This window comes from Thermobia domestica, chromosome 10 (assembly GCF_964235325.1).
Source record: "Thermobia domestica chromosome 10, izTheDome1.hap1.1, whole genome shotgun sequence".
Classification (NCBI taxonomy): Eukaryota; Metazoa; Arthropoda; class Insecta; order Zygentoma; family Lepismatidae; genus Thermobia; species Thermobia domestica.
Window position 1 is genome coordinate 184,297,779 of NC_137463.1, and position 24,504 is coordinate 184,322,282.

The 24,504-nt window shown below is 35.5% G+C and overlaps 1 protein-coding gene across 1 annotated transcript in view; it reads right to left on the reverse strand.

Moving 5' to 3' along the window:
- LOC145662872 (piwi-like protein Ago3) overlaps window positions 1-24,504 on the reverse strand; it is a 72,071-nt gene that overhangs the window by 8,251 nt on the left and 39,316 nt on the right. The window contains exons 12-18 of the mRNA XM_081728830.1: window positions 23,167-23,355; window positions 16,932-17,027; window positions 13,445-13,561; window positions 10,917-11,111; window positions 6,922-7,113; window positions 3,240-3,341; window positions 554-694 (exon numbers count right to left, since the gene is read on the reverse strand). Of these exons, the coding sequence (XP_081584956.1) occupies window positions 554-694; window positions 3,240-3,341; window positions 6,922-7,113; window positions 10,917-11,111; window positions 13,445-13,561; window positions 16,932-17,027; window positions 23,167-23,355 (1,032 nt within the window). The remainder of the gene's footprint in view (window positions 1-553; window positions 695-3,239; window positions 3,342-6,921; window positions 7,114-10,916; window positions 11,112-13,444; window positions 13,562-16,931; window positions 17,028-23,166; window positions 23,356-24,504) is intronic.

Consider the following 24,504-nt stretch of genomic DNA (forward strand, 5'->3'; position numbering starts at 1 on the left):
TTTCATGACCGTTTTCTGATTTCGTGACTGATAGACACCCTGTTGAACTAATGCAGATATGCATTCTATTTAATTTTCTGAATGTATAATGATAGTATCTGAACTAGTATAAACTTTTGATAATATACCGACTAGCACGTGGCATGGACTAGCTTTCTGCAGTTCCAGTGCAAAAGTTGGTGCCAACTACAATAAAACGAATGAACCAAAGAAAAGAACTGTCAACAGACCCAGACAAGCACTGACACGAAATGCATCTATCTGAAAGTTTAAATAATTTCTGTCATGGCTATAATGACATCACAGAAAAACAGCTGTACTGTTTGAAAATTTTTGAACGTAGTTAGAACATGGCTCTAGCTGAGTTTCTGTAAATTTATTTTAATTGAAAAAAAAATCAGCCTAACAGAGAGTCCCATTCCTTGCAAGAACCTTGCTTTTCCAATACTTACTACGTCATTAGTCACCAGTTAATTTTGATTTTCATATGCCTGCACTAGAATTTATTTGCATTGAAAATAGCTGGAAGAATTTACAGAATATTAGTACTAACCTGACAAGGCGCTGGTACACGGATGGTGCCTGGCCAATTGTAGTACATATGCGTCATCTTGTATGTAAGACGCTGCACATGGTCTTCTTTCATATTACTTGTATCTCGAACAACCACATAGTGCGTTGGTGATACAGTACCCTAGGAAAGTATTTTAAAATAAATAATTAAAAAAAATAAAAACTAAATTAAGGTAAATGTGATTAGTCGTACCTTACTACTTCTAGATTATATCTTCATTTTAATTTCTACTTGGTAATTATCCAGTATACCTCACAGATCTCCTTATGCATATAACAAAAAAGGGATTTCCATTATGTATAAGACAGTTTATTTTCCCTTTCTTCGTAATAAGCTCATCGAAATCTTCCTGATAGTAACAGGAGAAGCTAGCAATGTTGTACACGAGTTCAAAAGAAGATTGACTTATGAAAGACCATTAATGACACTGCAGTTATTATAAACTAAACACTAAGTTTAAGAACACTTTGGGAGTTCAGCTCCATTTAGGATGCCCAAGGAATAAGAGACAAGAGGTTGTTAATGGTCGCACTAGCTGTACTGTTGATGGGCTCCCCTCCCAAAATGATCAGAAGCTTCTATGCTGAATCTGGTATCAGCGAAAGCAGCATTCATCGGATAACTACAATCAACATCTTTTTAAAATATCGGGAAGATATAAATATCTATCATCAAATAAGCGCAACGTCATTGTCTAGGTAAACATATCAACTTTTATGGGGATGATTTCTTTCACATTAATGGTCATTAACATGCGATACTGAGCAAAACAAACACCCATTTGATACATTTAGAATTTAAGGTCATGGGAAATTGGTGTATGGCCAATACGAAGGAACGCTGACTGAGCTAATCTTCATTCAAAAATCTAGAATGAGGAACAGTACATAGATAATGTAGAAAACAAATGATATATCTATCATGTCCTACGCATGGGGACTTTTGAGTTACCTTACTTACTTCGTCTCTGTTAGAGATTGAAGAAAGAAAAAAAAATCTGAAGTTATTCTGCCATAATTCTCCGACAAGAAAACTTGTGTAAACAAATGCGTGGTAGTGAGATCAAGCTACGTTGGCAACCACCCACATGAATTTGATCTAAATTGAGTAACCAGACCAAAAGCATGCATGGAGAAGGAAGCAGTTCTCTCAATAATAAGCAACTATACATATAAAAGTAATTATGAAACAATTTTGACGCCAGTTAGAGTATCTTTTACGGCTGAGACATTGTAGTGTGCAAAGAACCGGTTGGTGTGAAAGGTAATAGCAAGTAATTATCCTTCGGCCTTCTTGAATGTGTTCAATATGACCAGTTTACGCACTTTATTTCTGTTAACGATTGCACCATGAATTAGAATGTAACTAAAGTAATTGAGTATTTATTTTTTTATCGGATTGCAATAATACTTCATACACATGTAATACGATATGTTAGTAGTGAGAACGAGTTTGTAATTACTGATTATTAAATAAATATGAACAGTAGACAAAAGAGCTGTGATTGAATTGTTCCGAATAGTGTTTTGCAAGTTCCAGAGACAAACAAAAGATACAGGCGGCATATGGAGAGTACCCAATTAACATTAACAACGTTAGAAAGATTGATGAAGTTCCAGGACGGGGAATTCTCGGTGGCGGTTAAATATCGAAGTGGAACACCAGCAACCGCAGTGGCGCATGAAAACTGAGAAAGAGTGCATGTACTGATTAGAGAGAACCGTCATATGACCATACAGGAGTTGTGTGAGGATTGGTTGCTGATGTAATGGTACGAACAGATCAGTTCATGAACTGAGTGAAGTTATTTGATGGGAAAGCATACTCTATTGGATAGTGGTCTTCTGCATTACAATAATGTCCATACTCAAATGTCATTGGAAATTATCAAAACAGGCCATTATCAAAATAGGATGGACAATAACGCCACAAACCTCTTGCAGTCCTGATTTAGTCCCATCTGAATTTCATTTATTTCCCGCTCTCAAAACAACTTTCGCAGACAGCAGGATGCAGCAAACATTAAAATCGTTGTAAATATACGATATATATATATATACTCCGAAATTTTTCTAGAGCGGATTTCAACACTGGATTGAAAGGTGACAGAAATGTATCAAAAGCAAAAAAACAATACTTTGAGTCACCTTAATAGGTACTTAACACATCTAACTATTTTGACTCAGACTTTTCTTCTCAGCAATAAAGCATTACTTTCGGGATGATCTTTGTAACATACTTAAAATTAAGGTCTATGCAGAAACGTGCGTTAAAAAGTTTATAGATGTTCTCCAAGTTATAACAGACGAACAATTTTTTTTCAATCTTCTTCAATCGTTATAAGCTTTTTAATGCCAGGTTCTGTTCTTTAAATTTCCTTGTCTGCTATTTATTTTCGGAGAAATTTTTGGACTTGACTGTACCTTGCATATTTCTTAATGTTCTATGGTTGGTTGATTTGAAGTTCTAGCGTTCTTTCAGCACCGAGGCTATATTAAACGTAGACCTAGAGCTTAACTTGTGATCCGAAGCCAGGTCTCCCACTCCGTTATTATTTTACGAAGAAACCATTGATGCACGTAAATAATTTCACATTATTTAAAAATATTAGTAGCAAACTCAGATTTGAAAATGAGTTTAAAAGTGCACATCTACAAATCATTACCTGTCTACTGTGCTGCGACACCAAAAAGAAATCATAATAGTTCCTTCTTGTAATAGTATGATCCATGATTGTTCCTGGTGGTGGGTTCTCAAGTCGTCCATTCTATGGAAAAAATCAAGGAAAAACAATAACATTAAAATCTACAATACAGTGGATGCTTATGTATGTCATTAATAATAATAATAATAATAATAATAATAATAATAATAATAATAATAATAATAATAATAAAGTTCGTCAAGGTACTAAATTTTTTCGGTCATACGTATTTCTTATATCGTGCTTCAGTTATAATTGGAATATTTATCTATGAAACCAATGTTCGAAGTGGAGAAAAAGGAGAAGCGGAATGTTTTATTACGATTTTGACTCGACATACTGGCTATCTAAAATGTTGAAATACAGTGAGGGTATGTTGTCTAAGATATTGTATTTCTATTTACATAATGATTCAAAACCATGGGAGAGCTTTTTTGCAGTTATGTGGGGCAGGGAACAGGGAAAGGCTTTGTCCCCGGCCCTAAATCAGAAAAAAATTAAAATATCCCCTTATGTTGTATTATAGATAATAACCCACGTATACACGAAAATGCTGAAAAAACGAGTTTTTGTAATAACAATTTTGAAACAATTTCCCGCAGGAGAACTCCCGACACAAAAATACATAAGAAAGAAACAACTGAATATAACACAACAAAATATAAACTTGGTGAACTCCTTTGTAGACACCTCATGTTTAAAACAAAAGGTGGGGAAAAGATAACAAAAATGTCGATGTTGGTATCTTAGAAGTTATTTCTACATAAGAAGTGACATATTTTTACATGCGAAGCTATTCGTCAGTTACTGTATATAAAAGTGGATTTATTAAACTCTATTACCATCCACTTTCCAGTGACGGTATGTCTTCATTACTGAAAAACCAGAGACGGTATGGCATACCACCGCAAACAGTCTCACTTCGACCACTATATGAAACAATAAAATTATAGAAGTTTTCGAAGATCTTACTGAAAAAAAAAAAAAAAAAAAAAAAAAATCCAATAATAAACCATCTTATGGGATTTTCTCCAGACATACCACATTACAGGCTCATTTAAAATCGTTAGAAAAGTTTCCGGAAAAATAGTGATTTTCGATTTCCATCCTCCAGTAAACTATTCTTATTATTGGAAGTAGGAAGTTAATTCGAAATTTTATATTAAGTTTAAAATTTCGTTCGCATATGTTCCACGATATGATCTCTATATGTGTGTACGTACACCGGGACGGATGAACGGACAGACAACCAAAAATGAATTGTTTGGCATGGGATCATGAAATATATCCGTTGAAATCTTGAAAGCAAATGATTTACATGATCGTACGACTTTCTTCTCTCATATTATCGCTTAAAAGTAAAAACATATTGTATGTTAAAACTATTTGCATTCAAGTAATGTAGAACTATATATTTTTGGAGACTTTCCTCACTGTCTTCTTCGTACTGGAAGAAATAAGAATCACGATTTTTACAAAGCGAGCAATGGAGAAAAAAATGTAAAATTGGACCCAAGTCTCCGGCTTACCGTATCAGTGCTTTAACCCCTACGCTATCTAGTTCGCTTTTTGATCCTACCCAGTTCGATTCATGATCCTGTCTTGCATTTTTTTCACTCTTATTATATATCACGGAATTCACATCTTTAAAGGGATTGAACATCGTGTCCGTGGGTTTTCTCGGGGTATTTCCGTTTCCTCCCACATTCTCATCTCACTAATTCTTCCATCATTTACTTGTCTAAATCATCGTCTCCCTTAGCCTAAAGAGCATAATCGTGGGATGCTAAGCTGAAATATTTCATTTGATTTTATTTTGGAGGTATTACTATTTTTTCCATTTATTGTGTGCAATAAATCAGAAAGAGTAGTTTATCTGAAGGGTTCAATTCTATTTGAGGAAACTAGATATTAATTTGAATACACATATATACAGGACTATTGTAAATCATCTTCCCAATTTCCAAAGTTCAGTAACTCAAGTTTATTTATGCACAATGACATGCAACTTAAGTTAAATGAAACAAAACTTCTATTATTATTATTATTATTATTATATAATACATACTCTAATGATCCATGTCAAAGATGCTCAATACGAGTGGCTTTTGTAATTCGGCACACATCAATCCGAGAGTAATTCTTGACACACACTTTCGAACCAATAGATGCAACTACTTCTTGAATGTGTACTCGAAGTTTAAGCAAATTGTTAGGCAGGGATGGCTGATACCCTTACTTTTAACCAAAATCCCCCAGAAAAGTTGCACGCTGTGGTATATCTGGCGACCGCTTTTTCAATCTGTACGGATGAAATTTACAATTGTTTTCGCAGAATCTTCCATACACTGTTGTATGCTTTAAGTTCAATTGTTTGCTTGCACGAACTGCTGACTTCCGGCAAAAGTCGCACGCACACGATCAACTGTTTCCTCATCAACTTCTGGCCAGTTTGTTTATTTCCTCTTGCAAATACACCCACTTTCTTTAAATTGTCTATACCATTTTCAAATTAAGTGCAGCCTAGTGGATTTAACTCGAACTTCCTGCTAAAAGTTCGTTGAGCACTAACTACTGACTCTTTTACATGAAATTCGAGAACACAAAATGCTTTCGTGTCTTCGTTTCCTGCCACTTTGATTTATTGCCGCCCTAGCGGCGGAATTCATAGCTAAAAATAAACTTTTCCAGTGAAGTTTTCCTTTCATTTAAGTAAGTTGCATGTCTGTATGAATAAATAAACGTTGCTTATTAAACTTTGAAGTCGGGAAGATTATTTACAATAGCCTTGTATATTTCTTAAATATACATTTCAAAATGTTAAATTCTAAAGGAATATACAGAAAATCTAGTAACGTTTAATCTTTTGCTATCGGCGATTTATATTATTATTATTATTATTATTATTTTAATACACAGTATGTGCCATGGTTTAGTCTCATTGTATACTTCTGTAAGCTACGCTGAAAAAAAGTTCTAATTCTTCACACTTTATTCGTCTGTCACATGATTTACCTTTACCTGTTAGCTGAAATTAGTCATACCCCGTTCGAATGTAATTCTTCATTAAGGCGTGCACAAAACTGACATTGCACTTAACAAGAACCAGCCTGCCACCTGGTGGTGGAGTTTATGTACTATTTGGAATGTTTCTAAAGAACTTCAAATTCGAATTAACTTCACTGGGTAATCGCTCGCTCGTAATATATTTTTCATGATCCAATCCATTTTGAAATATCTTGTGCTTCATTAATAACCTTAAATTATATTTATTTCTGCAGGAAAAAAATCAGAAACGCTAGAGTACTGATGGATCGAGTTCTGCTCGATCGATTTTTTTTAAACTTTCACAACATTCTTTTATATTTCATACATAAATAATTATTAACACTAAAATATGACACAATCAATTTATTTTCTTTCTCTCTCCTAGTTATACAGTTAAATAACACCATTAGTTTGATTCCTTATACTAAGTTTAATGTTACCATCAATATTATTAATCTTCCTTTTAATAATTCTATAATGAAATAAGTAATATTAAACGCAAAGTTTAAGTCTTACAAAAATTCAATTATTTACTTACAAAATATTTTCTACTGAATTTCCAAAAATAATGGTGAAGATTCATCAACGCACTTACCACTTTGGCAAATATTCTTGTATTTATTCGTTTTTGGACAACAACTACGACGAGCTTGGGATTGTAACCTTCTTGCAGGTGGGTGAAAGTGGACTCTAGCTGTGGGATCTCATGTTCTTGGCAGTATCTCAGCTGTCCATCACTTACACCATCACGAAAGATTACTATCTTCTCTGGTAGTGTGTTATTGACCTACAACAAATAAATAAATAAATCTGAGTTAGTACGATAATAATAATAATAATAATAATAATAATAATAACCGAATAAACTGTTACAACATTCCATAAGTCCTTCACAATACAGTGGGATCTTAGTTTGTACTTAGCTGATATTCAACCCAATATTCAACTGTTCCAAAGGGCCGCGGTGGCTCAATGGTAGAGCATTCACCGCTGGTGCGTGGGGTCCTTGGTCGATTCCAGTTCGCGCCAAGTGAACTTTGTGGTGGACAAACACCATGTGCGTGGAGTTTCTCGGGGTTCTCCCGTTTTCTCCCACAATTCCACTCATTTCTCATCATCACCGTCGCCCTTAGCCTAGCCGACATAATCGTGGGACGTAAAATTCAAAGATTTCATTTCAACTGTTACAATTCTGCAAGGAAGCTCACTTTACCGCAAGTGCCAATTAAAGGCAATTTAATGATTGCAAATTGCGAGCTGGATCTACTTAACACAAATTAATTTTTGTTCTTTGTCTGTACCACTAATACCAACTTTAAATAATCACTTTTTTTTAAAGTAAAATGTTTGAAATCTACGAGGTCAATGAACATCAGAAAGCACAGAAAAATCAAATAGAGAGTTATCGCAAATTAGTATTGCCTACAGCTGAACCGACAAAATCAAAAATATGTTGCATTAAAGAGTCACATTTTGTTGACATCCTGTCCTTTGATCTAACAAACTATACGTTTTTTCACGAAGCTTTGCAGCTCTTGTAAACAACGTAGACGGCAGTGTGTAAATGTTGCCAACTAACAGACTAAAAAGTTTATAGAAAACCTCGAGCTAACAAATTAAGAAACAAACCGAAGACCGAGAGATTGAAAATGAAATGGCATGGACTTCTGATAGATTACCAAGATACATTTTCTCTCTCCTGAATCTTTGAAGCAGCATATAAATATAGACAAAGAACACTAGGAAGCATGGCTACCCGCAGCGGGGAAGGGGAAAAGGGGATGTTGCCTCCCTGGGTTTTAAAAGGTTTTTGGAAGTGCATGTCAAGACATACTAATTTGCTTACTTAAATGTTATAACACTTAATATATTCATATTAAATATTATAGTATCTGGTATTATAGATTATTTACTGTAGTTAATAAGCATACGGGCGTAAATAACTGTTGTTTTACTTGATGTATTATGTGCCCTCGTGTATCAAAATATTGTGTATTCGCGACTGAGTTTGTGTGTCGGTCTTTTGTCCTCCCCCCCCCCCCCCCCGTGGAATCAGTATTTTACCTCCTTGAAAAAGTCCTGCGGACGTCCATGTCTGGAAGCCGGGCTGGACAATCTCTTAAATTTTCCCTGTAACTGCAAATCATGGCTAATTGTGGTTGACCATAAATCTTCGTCCTCTGTATATCAGGGAGTTCGCATTAATGGTTCAAAATATTCAATCTATCACTACTAAATTTTATTTAGCCTGCCCATAGCGTCAAGGGATAACATGGAAAATTAGAATCAGAGCTATTGGATCTTACTATGTTCTCTAGTCTTTGTTGTCTTACTATAGTTATTAGCTTGACTAGCAGATGTACTAAAACATGTGCTCTTTTACCCCCATCCATTTCAAAACTGAGTTTCGGATCACTACGTGACTCTCAAGTAGAGCCAAGAGAACATGTGGATCAAGTAATTGTTCATTTTTTTTTTTTAAAAAAAAAGAAAGATATTAATTATTGAATAGATTACAATTTTAGTATCCCTTGAAGATTTTTTCAGATATTTAGTTACTCCTGAGAACGGACAATCATTCTTGCGATTCTTAAATGTTCATGTAACCCTTAACGTACCAAGCCTAACTCGTCAACGTTGTTTACCAAGTTGGGGTCTTCTGCGGACCCCAAGTATTATTTTAATTTCTCAACATAGTATTGCAACTCAAAATTATTATTTTTTGGGTGTCTAAAAGTATACCTAAGTTAAATGAGCATTGTTGACATCAAATATTATGTTTACTTGAGCAATATTCAGTTTTTCGTACAATTTTATACTTTTGTGTTCGTAAATCTGAAATACAAATTTAACAATGGAGCTTTTACATTTTCAAGTGTGTTTTTATTTTTTGTATTTTTTTTAACGAACGCATCGTTGATATAATTATGTAATAGATAGTATATTCCAAACGGATGCAGTACACACAAACATCCAGAATAAATTGATTATTATAGTTGCAGGAGTATCACCAAATATCGTCCTCTGGGGTTCCTAGAGGACCCCGCTTGGTATGTTAAGAGTTAAACCCGATCGTTTCTTTTAATCGATATGCGAATTATAACCAGGGGTAAAAGTGGGAGAACGAGGAAGAACGCCATCCCCGACCTCGGAAAAATATGTACGACGTCCCCCAGTTCTTAAGAAATTAAAATGGGCAAGGATAGGCGGGGGAACAGCGTGACGTCATGCCGCTTGCTACCGTACCCCTACCTTTTCAGATCCACTTTTACCCCTGATTATAACATACAGAATTAACATCAGACGTTACGCTACTTCGAATCGGTGAAATTGCTTTTATCTTTATTTCTTACTTATCTTTAAAATAATAGGCCTACAACTTTTTATATACAATGAAAGGCTCTCCAATTATCTGAAGTATAATGCATTTAATATATTAAATAGAAATTTAGCACAAGGGCTCAGTTTTTCCTTTGGTTAACATAATGAACATTTGCATCCCAGTTCTCTGAAACTGACTAAACAGTCTGACTATGATTCTTCACAAAAAACGAAATATAATCAGAAGTGAGCAACACTTGCAATGAGCCAAATGACCATTATTCTTCCATAAGAAAATAGTCCCCAAGAAATTCCACTTGTTCAACCTAAGCAGCAATTATTGTATTTTTAAATCACACTAAGAACGTTTTACTTTCAATTAAAAGCACATCTCTATATGTGGATTGACATCTTACACAAAAATTTAAATTTAACAGGAAAACAGTTACACCCACTGACAAATACGCAGAGCGCGCGCTATATTTGATGATGGCCATGCAGGCAGGAAGGTTACCAGTGAAGGATTACATGCACGTGCAGAAGCAGAAATATTGCGCGAAACAGACGAAGCATTTTCTCCTGCACCAATCGCTGAATACTCGTGTGCGGAGTGATACAAATTGAGTTACGCGGTTTGTTTTTGAAGAGTGCAAAGGTTTGTGAAAAAGCGAGTAGACATTCGTGCCATTATCTTTTAAAAACTTATCTATATAAATAAAAATGAATGTAACAATGGTCCTCCCAGTCTGCAGCACAGATTTTGACGATTTCTTGTACATAGGTGGACCATGGCCTATTTTAGTTTTTTGATTAAAATACGTATCTTAACCGGGGAAGACAGGGGGCCATAATAAATGTGAAACATCGAGTATCTCACGAGGTATCAAATTAGAAGATGAAATTCGATACATAAGCTCCACATTACAAATAAACAGAAACAAACTCAATTTCTGAACTCAATTTAATATGTCCCCTCATATTAATTATCTGATAAATCTCGACGTTTAAACTCAACGCACATCCAGTTATCAGCAATGAAGTTAGTTATGCACACATTTCAATTTATACATGATATTTATTCATTTTAAGAGTTCAGATTCTTGCCTAATTTAATAATCTTTTTCAGACACTAACTTTCACCTTTCAGAGAGGTTAAGTACTACGCTGGGCTTTCAGTAACTGACTTATCGCCAAGTAACCTCAGACATAGGAAGATATCATTATTTTCTTATGATCACTAATAAGTAAGCAAGAAAAATATTAACTTACTTCGTAATACTTCTTCAAGGCACTTGCAAACGAGACTTTGATGCCGTCCATGAGTTCCTGGTTGGGACCTTGAAAGCAGCTCCGAGAGAACCAACGTGTCACTTGTTCATTTAACGAAGCTACAAATCCTGCAACAGATCTTCCTTTTCGAGCGGCATCGTGATACACGTCCATGCCACAGATCATAATACCTTTCTGTAAAAATACATACATAATAACCATAATTCCGCTTCCCTGTTTCACATGCTATCAGCATTGAATTTTAATGTAAATCTATTGCCTGAAGTATATCTTATCTTGAAATCTACATTTAAAAAAAAAAAAAAATAATTTTAGAAAAATCTTGAGAACAAGAGTTCTTACTGTATTATAGTAACAACATGTCTATTTTATTTTGTGCAGTTACTTTTACTAATGTACACCTAAAGCAATCTCAGATTTTTAACACTACCAATAGAAAGTAGCAATATATTAAATTCAACGCCTTTGTGAAAATTTTATATTAAACTATACTACTTGCGAACAGATATGCACAGTTAACAATATATATATATAGTGTAACATTTTGATGTTATAGTAGCTTCTTTATCAGACATAATAATGAAGATATTGCTATACAGTTAACAAAAAAGTATAAAGGTGTAACGTATCGATACTAACTGGAGACGTAAGAATGGAGATACTACTATGCACATTAAAAACAGTATAGTATGACATTTCGATACTATAGCAGCATCTTCAGACACAAGAATGAATATATTGCTATACCCAATTAACAATAAACCAGCGTAAAATGTAACGGCGATACTAGAGCAGTATATTCATGAGACACAAGAACGAAGTTACTGTTATACACAGTAAAACAGTGTAAAGTTTCGATACTATAGCAGTCTGTTCATCAGACACAACGATGACGGAATGTGCAACAGTATCGAAACATTACGGTGTTTACTGGTTGTTGGTTGAAGTATGGGTCCCTATTTAACAATTAGTATTAGTTTAATATGAAAGGAAAACTTTTGTTAGAATGTGATGTGAAACGTCAGTCATCTAAGTACACAAATGTTATTTTATTTTTTCAAAGTCATGTCTGTAGCGAAAAGTAGTGACTTTTAGTAGTTACAAGAACACTTAATGAAGTGTTTATACACATGTAATCGTAATCTACTTATATTAATAAAATAATCTCAGTTTGTGAGTAACGCTAATTCCTAATAGTTAACAATCGTTGCTCCGCTATGTTCGCTGCTCGCCTTTATTTGAAAATGTATAGAGATGAAGTTGAAACATAGACGTGCTTTGCTGTTTATCATTAAGACAAGAGCCACATTAAATGTAAAGAAAATTCTGATTACTTATCCACAAGCACCGGTTCCATGACACAATATAATTTATTAATTAGGCAACGTGAGCACAGTATATAAACTACAAACTGTGATAAACAAAATGAAAGAAAGCACGACTGGACTAGGAGATGAACTCGAGATATTTGGCTTATCGTGCCGATGCGTTAACCAGTCTGCTCCTTAAACAGCCATACATTCCAGCACACATGAAGTTGTTCATTCACTTAGAATGTAGCATTGAAACTCGCATCTATAGAGGAATTGGTGGGTTAAAAATCGGTCGTTTTCTCCATTTATTAATACATTACAGACAGTTATCGTTTACCTTTGGAACAATGCAATATTCAGCAAGCGATTTTATAAAATAGATATTGCTAATAGATACTAAAAATTTGAGAGTATGTTCATGAAGCTGTTACTGTGTTCGACACTTTTGTACCTGAAAAGGCTTGAGAGCTAAATTCATTTGGTAATATGGCGCACCATTCATTATGGTTTAATTTTACACTAATTCCTTAATGATGATCATTTCATTGAATGAATGAATACTGAGCGGCCAACAAAATAATCTAATCTTACACCTTGCAACTCTGCAATATTGGGCTCGGTGTTTGTTATCAAACAGACTGAACGTCTGAAAGAACTCGACTGAGAAAGAGTTTGAAGACATTTTAAATAATACTAGCCATATCAATACGTAGTAAGCTAGGTAGATTGATTCTACACCAGTCTAGCTCGGTATGCTTTTACATTTTCCGAGTAGCAATTTATATTGGAACCTGAGTGGCTGAGTGCGTGTACGCCAACAGAGAATGGAAAGGGCCTCATTTCCTGATTCTGAGCACGCTTTGCTTCTGAAATTGAATGTGAAAGTGGAACTGTATTTACTACAACATTCAAAATTAAACTAAACTTTTATTGACTTATATTGATCCATGACAGCATATTCACGGAAACGATGAAATCACAGTCTGCTTTATGTAAGTCTCTCATTAACTCAAGTTTTAATTTGTATATATCCTTCGACTTCAACTGCGCTGAATGAAAAATGATAAATATTGAACATAATTACTATTTACATCAGCTTGTTTTAATTCTTCTTTCCAACTCCACTGTTTGCAATGCAATAAGGAGCTGTCTGTCAGTGCAGATAGTTATTAATGCTGAAAACTGAATACTTACCAAAGGTATTTCTACTGCCCATAATGATCCTCCTAATTTGCAGTTGATTTGCAATAATATCTTCTGCGTAACAGAGCGCAGTCTGTCAGGTTTGCTCAAAGTCTTGCTATTTATGACCTATAAATGAATATTTCTTTTATTAGGCAAACATTTGAAGAACTTGTCTCGAAAGTTATACTAAATAAACATGCAAGACAAAACTACCATGTATAAAATCTATTTCTAAAACAGATAAGAAGCAATCAAGTGATTTAAATACAAATCTATCTATATATATAAGAAGTGCGTTCAAGTTCTAAGGTCTAGGTCTCATTTTCAGCTACTATCAACAGATAGAAGGATGCAGTTCATCTTAAAATACGCGAATAATCTTGTGTGAATTCGTGCCATAAAGGCAGCATCGTGGAGCGTTCGTAGTTCCTACAGCCGCCGCTAGAGTAAGCACCATTTTCGATACAATAAATTGAGAGATTCAGTGTGCAAGAACAGCGTATGATCAGATAGCGATGACTCATCGGTAGCTGCGGGTGGGGTCCCTGGTTTGACCATACCTCCAGACAAGTGGGCTTTGTGGTGGAAGAACACTGTGTGCGTAGGTTATCTACGGGTTCTCTAGTTTCCTCCCACTTTCGTTATTCCACCATTATCATGCATCTCATCATTACCGTCTTCCTCAGCCTCGGTGCCTAATCGTAGAACGTGAAACTCAAACACCAGCGTGTGATCAATCATCCTTTTTCTTCACATGTGTGGTCTGGCATCTATCGATATTTATCGATAACTCTGTAAGGTATGTAGTGAAAATGTAATGTATGTGAAAAATGTGCATTTGTGAGTATGAATTTTAAAGGTCGAACGTCGTGTGGCAACGAACTCACCACGCACCCTCGACCAAAGAAAGACCACCGAAGATATTGGCTCCAATCTTATCATTCCCATGGGATCTGCTGGAACCATTCCGCATGAAGACCTGAAAATGTGAAAAGTTTCTTCAAGACGGGCCTCCGGAAATGCGAATTATTGATTACACGGCTACTCGGGTAGCAGTCAATCAATGTGACCACGTGATGCACGCATCATGACCTTTCTTTTCGTCAACTATCACACTCATAGATAAGACTGAACACAAACAAAATTGCATCATTACAATAAAAACACATAGACTGCCTGCCACCAAAGAAATTTCGTCTTATCGCCAGTGCTCAGAAACTAATGGGACAACGAAGAAATAATTCTCACTCACTGTGTTCCAGAGAGCACTACAGTGACTGCTGGATCTTACAACCATGTTTTGAAGACCACAGTAAATTGATTTCAGCATCGAAAACAAAACGACCGGAGAACATTTTGCGTGTGCTCTTTCATCAAGACAATACTCCTGTTCATATGCAGGACTTTCTTCACAACACCTTTGAAGTGGTATTATGCTCACTACTGACAAGAACTCACTTCTACAAATTTTTGGCTATTTCCGACACACGCTCTGTAAATGTTCATTCTCTAGTTGAGCCGCTCTGACATCAACGATATTGCAGTGGTCAAAACATACCTGTAAAGAAGACTTCTCGGCGGTCATACTGTCATGGGGTCGATGTTGCGGACCCAAGTTTCAACTACCCGAGGTAAGAAATTTGTGAAATAAAAATATGAGACATTACAGCTTAAATCCATCTAGAAAATACTGAAAATAATCCGACATTAAAATATACACTTTTATGAAATACGGAGAAGTAGTAGCTGAGAAAAAAAAATCCAAAGTGGCAACCGAAAATGGTTGACTAGAAAATAATGAAACAATACATTGTATGCTCTTTCGTTACGTGCTTCATCAGATAGGGAGGGAGAACAAGTAAAAATAACCAAAGACCAGAAAAGTATCTTAACAGTGACGCCAACTTCGAAATCAGAGCCACGTGATGCTTTGTCAAATTAAAAGTAGAATAACTTGTCTTTATGTCTAATTGAACTGATGACTCCTATTTCTCAAAATACCCTCCAAGTATACTATATTACACTTGACGAAACACAGCCATCTTATAGCTGCATTCTGGCTGCATCATCATTCGGTTAGAACATAGGGGCTCCAGTACAGTAATTATGAGTACTTATAGATCTTTGAAGAACGTCCTCATTCATGATTTCATCAGCAAATACAATTGTCACCATTATCTACTCGAGGGCTCATCTCAGGAACCTTACTTAAAAAGCAGAGAGAACTCTTTCTTCCTAAAATACACTAACCCGGCAACCCAGGAAAACTCATTGTTTCAAATACCGATAGCACCATTGAATGCATCTCTGCTTTCCTCGACTGTCAGCTGCAACCTCAAGTTCAAGCTCTACTATCATGACTTAAAAAACACAAATCACTTTTTATCATTCTCTGCTCCATCAACAGACCCCCACATCTTAAGGTTACATTAATGGAGGTTAGAATAACATTATTACATACGGAAGTTCCACTTACATAGTGTTTCGAGGACTTGAAAAATTCTCAAATACATGGTTCGAACCTTAGAAATACAGAACATGATTCCTAACCTGCAGTCCAATTTATGTTAACCATGAACGACTCCACATTTGAAAACAATAAGAGTATTCGTGTGGCTTCCTTCATACGCTAACCTAGCCATGGCATTCCTGGAACAGCAAATACTCTTCTCATCACCACTTAAACCTTTCTTCTGACTTCAACTAATGAGACATTATCCTAATATGGACTCACTGCAACTATTCCTACAATTCGTAAACAACAATTCCCAGTCATATTCACTTGGTCTTTCTCCAAACTACAGTCACCTCCCTGATGTGCATGTCTTGAAGCTAATGTACATCAAATCCACCAACAAAACGCAATAACTTCAACAGTTCTCATTTTCCATCATCGAATGTTTTCCATCCTATACAATGGACATTTGGGGAACCCGTATCTGTTCCCCACATCGTCCTTCAATAAATACCTTCAATTCATCATTTCCTTACGATCAGTGAATCGAAATTTCATGATATTCAGTTGGTCCCATTTACTCTCGAAGTATGAATTACTTGAACTTGTGATTATGTGAGCACTTTAGATGACTGCGACGACATATACAACAAAGACTAGTTCAGGTGTGATTTGAGGAACATCAAGGTGAAGTTCAACACCTTTCTTGGCGCTCTCAATCTCCTGACTTGAACGTTATTGAACATCAATGATAAATTTCACAGCAGCGAGTCCGGAAAAAGATTTTCTCTTTAATCATCATTGACGCAACCGAATGTTGCACACATGAAGAATGGTTTTCTATTTCAGCGAAAACAACCTTAAAGTTATATGCCTCGATTCCGTACATGCCGTACTACCACGCTAAAATGATCTAATACTGTACTAATCAGGAAAATTGCATTTTGTTAACATATCTCCATTATTTTCTTATATACGCAGAGAAGCGAATTACTAAAATGTTAGAACTCATTACAAATTAAATATATATAATCATCTTACCTGAGACGCTACAGGCATTTCTGCACAACACACTTTCTTAATAGCTGAGTACCTGTCGTCTCGTGAAGTTGGACAAATCAGAACTACAACTTGAACCTAGAACAATAATAATAATTATTATTGATGGTGCTAAGAACAGCCATCAGCCTAACACAGATCTTCGTAAAACTAAGAATTAATTAAGGGGGCTTAAAAAGGAAGGAAAAAAATATCACCCACTTTCACAAGGCTTAATCTCGCAAATTTACGAGACTAAATTTTTTTGTAAATATTCAAAATAAACTTCGTCCCCTTGCTGATACTCTCTAATTTAACAAAATTTATAACTGAGTTCTACTGTTGATATATATATATTACTAATTTATTAAATGCATAACAATATGGCAAACTTTACATTTTGAATTTTTTCTTTTTAAATTCTATTTGTAACTGGGTAACTTTTTTTTTTTTTTTTATTGCATTTTACATCGCTTTAGGTTAAAGAAAGGGATGAAAAGTGTATGATGATACTGGAATGAACAGTGAAAGGAGTTTAAGCAATAACAAACCCCCTGAGTAGCGTTCGCTGCGACAGACTCATCTTACTACCGCCAGCCTTTGCCTTGGAAAGATTGGCCATGCCGTTGAAGGTGCCATTTTTTGTCTTCTAACATTGGTCACTTTCAATGAAAGGTCTTGAATCAAATTTGTCACTGGAAATGCATTATTTTGGTATATTTTTAATAAGCTAAGGTTAATAAACATCAGTCACTGTTCATGGCTATAATTGGTAAAATCATTTCTAGTTTTTAAAATACAAGTATGTGTATTTGTCCTCACTTTCAAGAATGAACTAATTATAGAGCTCTACATTACAGAGGCAACTCTAATCTTGCGCAATGTTACTCTTAAGTCTTTCTACATTTACCGTTAATATAATCTCTCTTCTTCACCACGTATTTTGTTACTCTCATGTATGCTATAGTTTTATTATATTTGCATGAAAAGACTAATATATTTCTATTGGACTGGTTTGCTGCCATCTGTGCAAATCTGAGGACTCCACAACATAATCTCTCATAACTTTACGATTTTATACTGCTAGTACACTTTAGAATACTGACAATTCTAGTAAATCATTCAGAGTTTTATAGAGAAATTAAAAATTTTAATCGAATAGTTAGCATGGATGATGATGCCTTTACATTCCACTGATATTAAATACAGTAAAACTTGTTTAAAGTGGACTCGCAAAGGGCTCAACTACTTTTCACATTGGACAAATTACCATACAAAATTGCGTACAAAAATTACAGTAAGTTTGAATAAATTATACTAATTTTAAGCATAAACTTATGGGCATATATGCTGTTTCGAAATGTAGATACGCTGATTCCATTCCTATACTGAAGCATGTTGTAAAATCCCACAGTACAAGTATCAACCACATAACTGTTTATTATTCTTATACACCATATTTCATACTGTATTTGAGTGAACTACATTCAACTACACTACAATACATACATCTTTGGGTTTATATAGGGCCTACTTGGAAACTAGGCCTATTAAGCCTTTTTCCAAAGCTCAAACAAAGAATTCATAATTTCCGAGGGATCTGACTGCGGCGAAGGCTTCACTTTCTAGCACTGGTACACGTATGTGCACATTCTTTAACTCTGCATTAGTGAACCATTTTTAAATGAATTCATTTATTCCCTCGTTGCTGGTTTTCTCTGGTTTCCCTTTCATTTGACCATTTCATTCCAATCTTTCATTCACTATTTTACCTTTTAGTTTTAGCACATTCTAAATTTCCGTTTTTCCGCACTTACATCGAGTCATGATTTCCCGAAAAGTGAGTTTCTTTCTCTTTAACTTCGATAACTTTATCATTAAGTGACAATGAGACATGAGACTTAGCCATGGTGCTCATTGTTAAAAGCCCGGGAATAAACTGGATTATTTTAAAATATTTCCGCATTATACACGTAGTTTAGAGTGAATTCTGAAATTATTGTTTTGGGGAACGCGATGGTTCAATAATAGAACGCTTATCTGTACTGTGTGGGGTTCCTGTTTCGATCCTCGGCCAAGTAAGTTTGTGGTGGATAACATCGTATACGTGAGTATTCTCGGGGTACTCCCATTTCTCCCCCACATTTTTATTTCATCAATCTTCCATCATCATTCTGTTGCCTTAACCATAGTCTCCCTTAGCCTAAAGGGCATATTCGTAGGACGTTAAATTGAAAAATTTTATTTTATTTTTTTCAAATTATTTTTTTCCGTTTCCGAGTTAGATGCATTCCGTATTATGCAAAGAAATTTACATTGCATAACTTATTTTCTTGGCTGGAATCATGGAATTAGTTCTAAATTAGCAAGCTTCCGCCATAGCCACATTCCGGCTTGGTCAAGTTTACTGTAATATTGATTCTTGGAGAATTTCAGAAATCAATTTTCAATCGTAAGACATTTTATTACAAATGCAAAAATGGCAACTATTTTAGGTAAATAATTATTTTCTTTACTTATATATTTTTCTTATTAAACTATCACCTCTGCATTCTTGTAGTACATTTTGCAATTAAAAAAAAAAAATCACAACATATCAGTACTTTTATGTTCTATATTCAATCTGAGACTATATTTTTTGTTAGCATTTTGATTAGCGAGGATCATTTTACATATAAAGGCGATGATATCGAACTGAAATTTAGATTTCTTTTAGAGTTATTTTTGAACATCCATGGGATAGCCCATGATTGTCCACGACTTCTGAAATCAGACTATATGGATATCACATTCAGAATATGTAATACACTAAGGCCTTGAATATGGCATCACCTCGGGAGGTGGCACGGAAAAACTAAATGTTACTTACTTTTCAATAAAAATGAGTTTTTCCCTTCAGCCTAGAAAACTAACTTCAGTAAGTATTCAATAGTGATATGTAAATGTTTCCTACAAAATATAACGTACTTGTGTTCTGTCTCTAGATCAAAGGGCCTGGTCAGCTTTTAGTTTTCCTACGTTTCTGACACAAAAAAGATTATACGTGGAACGGATCATTCAAAATACGAAGGAAATTCACATGAAAACACTGAAGTGTGATTAAAATTCCGAAGAGTTGTACGATTAAGCTGTTGAACGGCAGATGGAGCAACATGGAAAAAACACTGAACATGATAGCAGCGTCAATGCACAGATAGCCGATCCACTGGCGACATGTACACAGTTAGAGAAGCGATTTATGATGCCTCCTTTTAAATAATAGTTTTAAACTAACTGAAATCCATCACAGAATGAAAGTACAATACTGTGAATTTTGTGTCAATGAAGCAAGTCTACCAGTTGTGCAGAAAGTTTAAAAGTAGCGTTACTTCTGTGGAGAACACCCCATCCAGGCCAGGCATACCAAATGGTGACGAAGGAAACATCGTCGCAGTGGAAGAGTTTGTGAAGGAAAACAGACGTATTACTGTGAAATAGCCACCATTTTGGGTACTAGTGATTAGTTCAGCATACAGTATTGTCCATGATATACAGCGATTCAATCAAGTGTCTCCGAGGTAGGGTCAGTCAATTATGGTGAACTGAGAGACCATCCAATGACTTACACGTTTTCGGAACAATCAAAGACGCGATAGGAGGCATTTCCGAAAGGATAAAAAGGTGGAAGCTCGAGAACACGAGTGGCTATAATCACAACCAAACATATTTTTCACGTGATATATTCATGTACATATACACGGTGCTTATTGTTATGGCGAAATAAAGGTGAAGTTGTTTACTTTCAGCTAACCAATGATAAGCAGGTTAAGATCAAGATCTATAAAATACGATGAAAATATTCGCCTATTTATAAATTTTTTCAATGTGCAGTAATTGGCAGCATATCCAAAGTACTGTATGACGTATAAACTTTAAGACCTTTGCCATTTCAGTTATATGGATATTACCACAAAAAAAAAAAAAAAAAAAAAAAAAAAAAAAAAAAAAAAAAAACCGTAATAAACAAAGCCCCAAATACCACATTACAAATTCAAAATTGCCAAGTCAAATTATTTTTAGTTTTCCATTACTTTGAAATGCAGGAAACAGCATGCTTCCTTCTGTTCCACAGAAGAATTCTACTCCAATCGCCACAAACTTCCCGTAGTTTAAAAGATTAAAACACAATGCAAGAAAGTATCTTCTATACCAATCGTATAGTATTTCTAAAGGCTCGAACATTTCTTCAAAACCTCTTTAGCATTAGTACTATGGAAAATAAAGATTGGCAGTCAAATAATTACAAAAAAGTAAGGATGCTGAACTTCAGGGGACATAAAACCCGATCTCCAATTTTTTTCCCCCGAGCTGTTATCTTAAATTAAACTATTAGAAACGTTGGTATTTTATATATACGAAGGGGGATCAAATATAATCGGGATTTCTGTTCCTGAACATTAATAATTGGTAGGACTGGCCGCGCGCTTCTGCTATGCTTAGGTGGCACCTCCAGGAGTGGAGAGAGCGTGCTGTTAGATATTTCCCGCCATTTCGTCAGTACCGCTCATGATGTCGGAGCAACAGGTGCACCCCTTCACTACGCAACGCATAATTATAAAATGTCTTACTCGCGAAGGAGTTACAGCGGCAGAAATTTGCCAGAGATTGACTGCAAAGTTCGGAGATCAAACATTGTCAAGGACGCGTGTGTATGCCTGGCATAAAAAGTTCAAGGAAGGACGAGAACGTGTGGAAAATCAGCAACACGATCGCCATTCTCGGACCAGCATTACGGACGAAAACATTCGTGCGGTTAAAGGCATTATTAACGACGATCGGCGAGTAACAGTATCAGAAATTGCAGAACAAGTCGGAATCAGCTATGGGAGTTGTCAAGCAATCATCAAAAACGACCTACAGTTCCGTAAAGTGTGTTCCAGATGGGTCCCTCACCTTTTGACCGAAAATCTGAAGTTGAGAAGTTTGGAGGTCTGTTACAAGCTTAAAGCAAGGTTTGCGGAAGTCGGATCGTCACCTGCGACGAAACATGGGTTCACCACTACACTCCTGAATCCAAACAAGCCAGTAAGGAGTGGCGCAGGAAAAGGGAGGCAGCACCAGTGAAAGCCAAGACTCGACTGTCAGCTGGCAAGGTTCTTTCAACCGTTTTTTTCGATCGGCGAGGTATTTTGCTGATTGATTTTTTACATGAGCGATGCACAATAAATGCTGAATACTACTGCGAGCTGTTGAACAAGGCGAGAGTTGCATATCGCCGCAAAAGACGAGACCAATCGATTAGAAAGATCCTCAACCTGCACAACAATGCGCGACCCCACACTGCTGCTCGAACTGTCTCGAAGCTACAGGAAATGCACTGGACTACACTTGAACATCCCCCTTACAACCCGGACTTATCGTCCTGCGATTTTTATTTGTTCGGACCGCGTAAAGAAGCTCTAGGAGGGCAACGATTTGAAGATGAGAGTGTGGAAGAGTTCGTGTGTAACTGGCTGGTGACACGACCCTGTTCTTTTTACGATGAATGCATCAAAAAGTTGCCCATACGCTGTGGCAAATGCATTTCCAAAGGAGGAAACTATGTGTAAAAATAAATTGTAAGTGCCCTGTGGTATTCAATAAATGAATTTAAATAACAAAATCCCGTTTATATTTGATCCATCCACGTACACACATTTTAAAATGTGTTTAGGATGTATTGGAAGGCACAATGTGACCATACAGTTAGATGGAAAGACTGATTTGGGACTAGAAGACTCGAATCCTGATCTCTCACTTGCCTGATCGCTGGTCCAGTTTCTGTGTAATTACATTGTACTTTCAGTGCTTAAAAGAGTATTTCAAAACACAAAACAGTGACTGAATGGCACAGTTACTTTTGTACCACCACAAAAATTAACATTTTCGTCGATAATAAATTAGAAACTCCAAAACGTGTTGCAATCCGATGTGAAAATCCAATAGCTTCGTTCTTCTAACAATTAAGTAAGTACTGTTATGGACAAAACTGACAAAAATGTTCTACATTTAGTATGAATAGTATAAATCAAATATAAGAAAAATTACTTTCAATTCTTAGTACACAATTACACACACTACTAATACGGCACATTTTTCTGGCAGTTTATGAATAGATTTACTGCATAACAGTTGTGGATTTTGCACACAGTATCCTGAAGTGCAATAATAGTATAATCAGCAAGTATACTTGAAGAAAGGAATAAACATTATTACTTACCATTGGATTTACGTTTTCTCTCAAGGCTTGAACATACGTATCAGTACGATCATTATTTAATGCCACTTTTTTCGGGTCAAGCACTTGAATACCCATCTGAGGACCGACACGTTTCATGTTGAAAATATAATCATTCGTGTATCTCTCGTCTCTACGTGTATATATGACAACCCACATTTTCAGATCAACCTGAGAAAGGAAGTTAACACATTTAACAACGGTGATATAGCTACGTACTATGAATTAATATTCATGATAATATGTAACATACATACTATTATAAATTACAAAAAGCAATCACAAGTAAGAAAAGTACTGTAAAAGAGAGCACTCTTAAGCTATTAAAATTAATAAACCAAACTACTTTAATATTTGTGAATATTTTTCACAGTTTAGGAATTAATAGTATAGAAACACAAAACAAAGAAAATTCTAGAAAATGAAAACCCTGGCCACTCCTGACAAAGTTGAACTCACTATAATATAATTATGCCTTATTTGATTTCAAAGTTCAAAACCAGGTTCACCACAATGATTTCAAATAATGAGTGAAAGACGCGCAAGAAGTGACGGTTTAGTATCGTATAATATGATTTTCATAGAGGCTGTATATGTTGGGGATAGTATCACTGTCGTACTCCTGTCACCTCATACTATTTGTGTTTATTTCATTTGCGTCAAACAATAATTATTAATTTATTTGTTTCTGCAACTACAGTATTCTAATATTAAACTCAAAAATTATAGAATGATTACATAGACAGTTAAACTTCAGACAAAGGCGAGAAGACGATCATGAATAACAACTACTTTTTCTATGCGCGGCCTCGGGATTGATCCCCGGTGGAAGCTCAGTTTTCTTTAGCTTACAGAGTACAGCGGTAGATACGGGACTTTTTACTTGAGAGTAATAATTACAGACAATGTAAAACATCACTTACGAATTCTATCATTCTACATACAGATTTCTATAATTCCTGAATATTATTTTTACTTCTGAGCTTTTGACTCTCTCTGGAGTCTTGATCACGGAGGGAAAAACATTAGGGAATACCATGGACTTACAAAGGGAAAAGTGGTGCTGGAACACTGTCAAGTTCAAGGATCACATATCAAATGATAATGCAAACTGCAATATAGCAGAGTCGATTTGTGCACTTTTGTTCTTTAGTGAAGGGTTGGCAGCTCGTGCTGGTGTTATGCCAATGCTGTGGATTTTTGTGATTACTACTTCCCCTTCCTCACTTAACAATCACTTGTCTAAATTTGTTGTTGTTTCCATTCATCACGTAACTATCCCTTGTCCAACTTTATTTATTTATTATTATTATTATTATT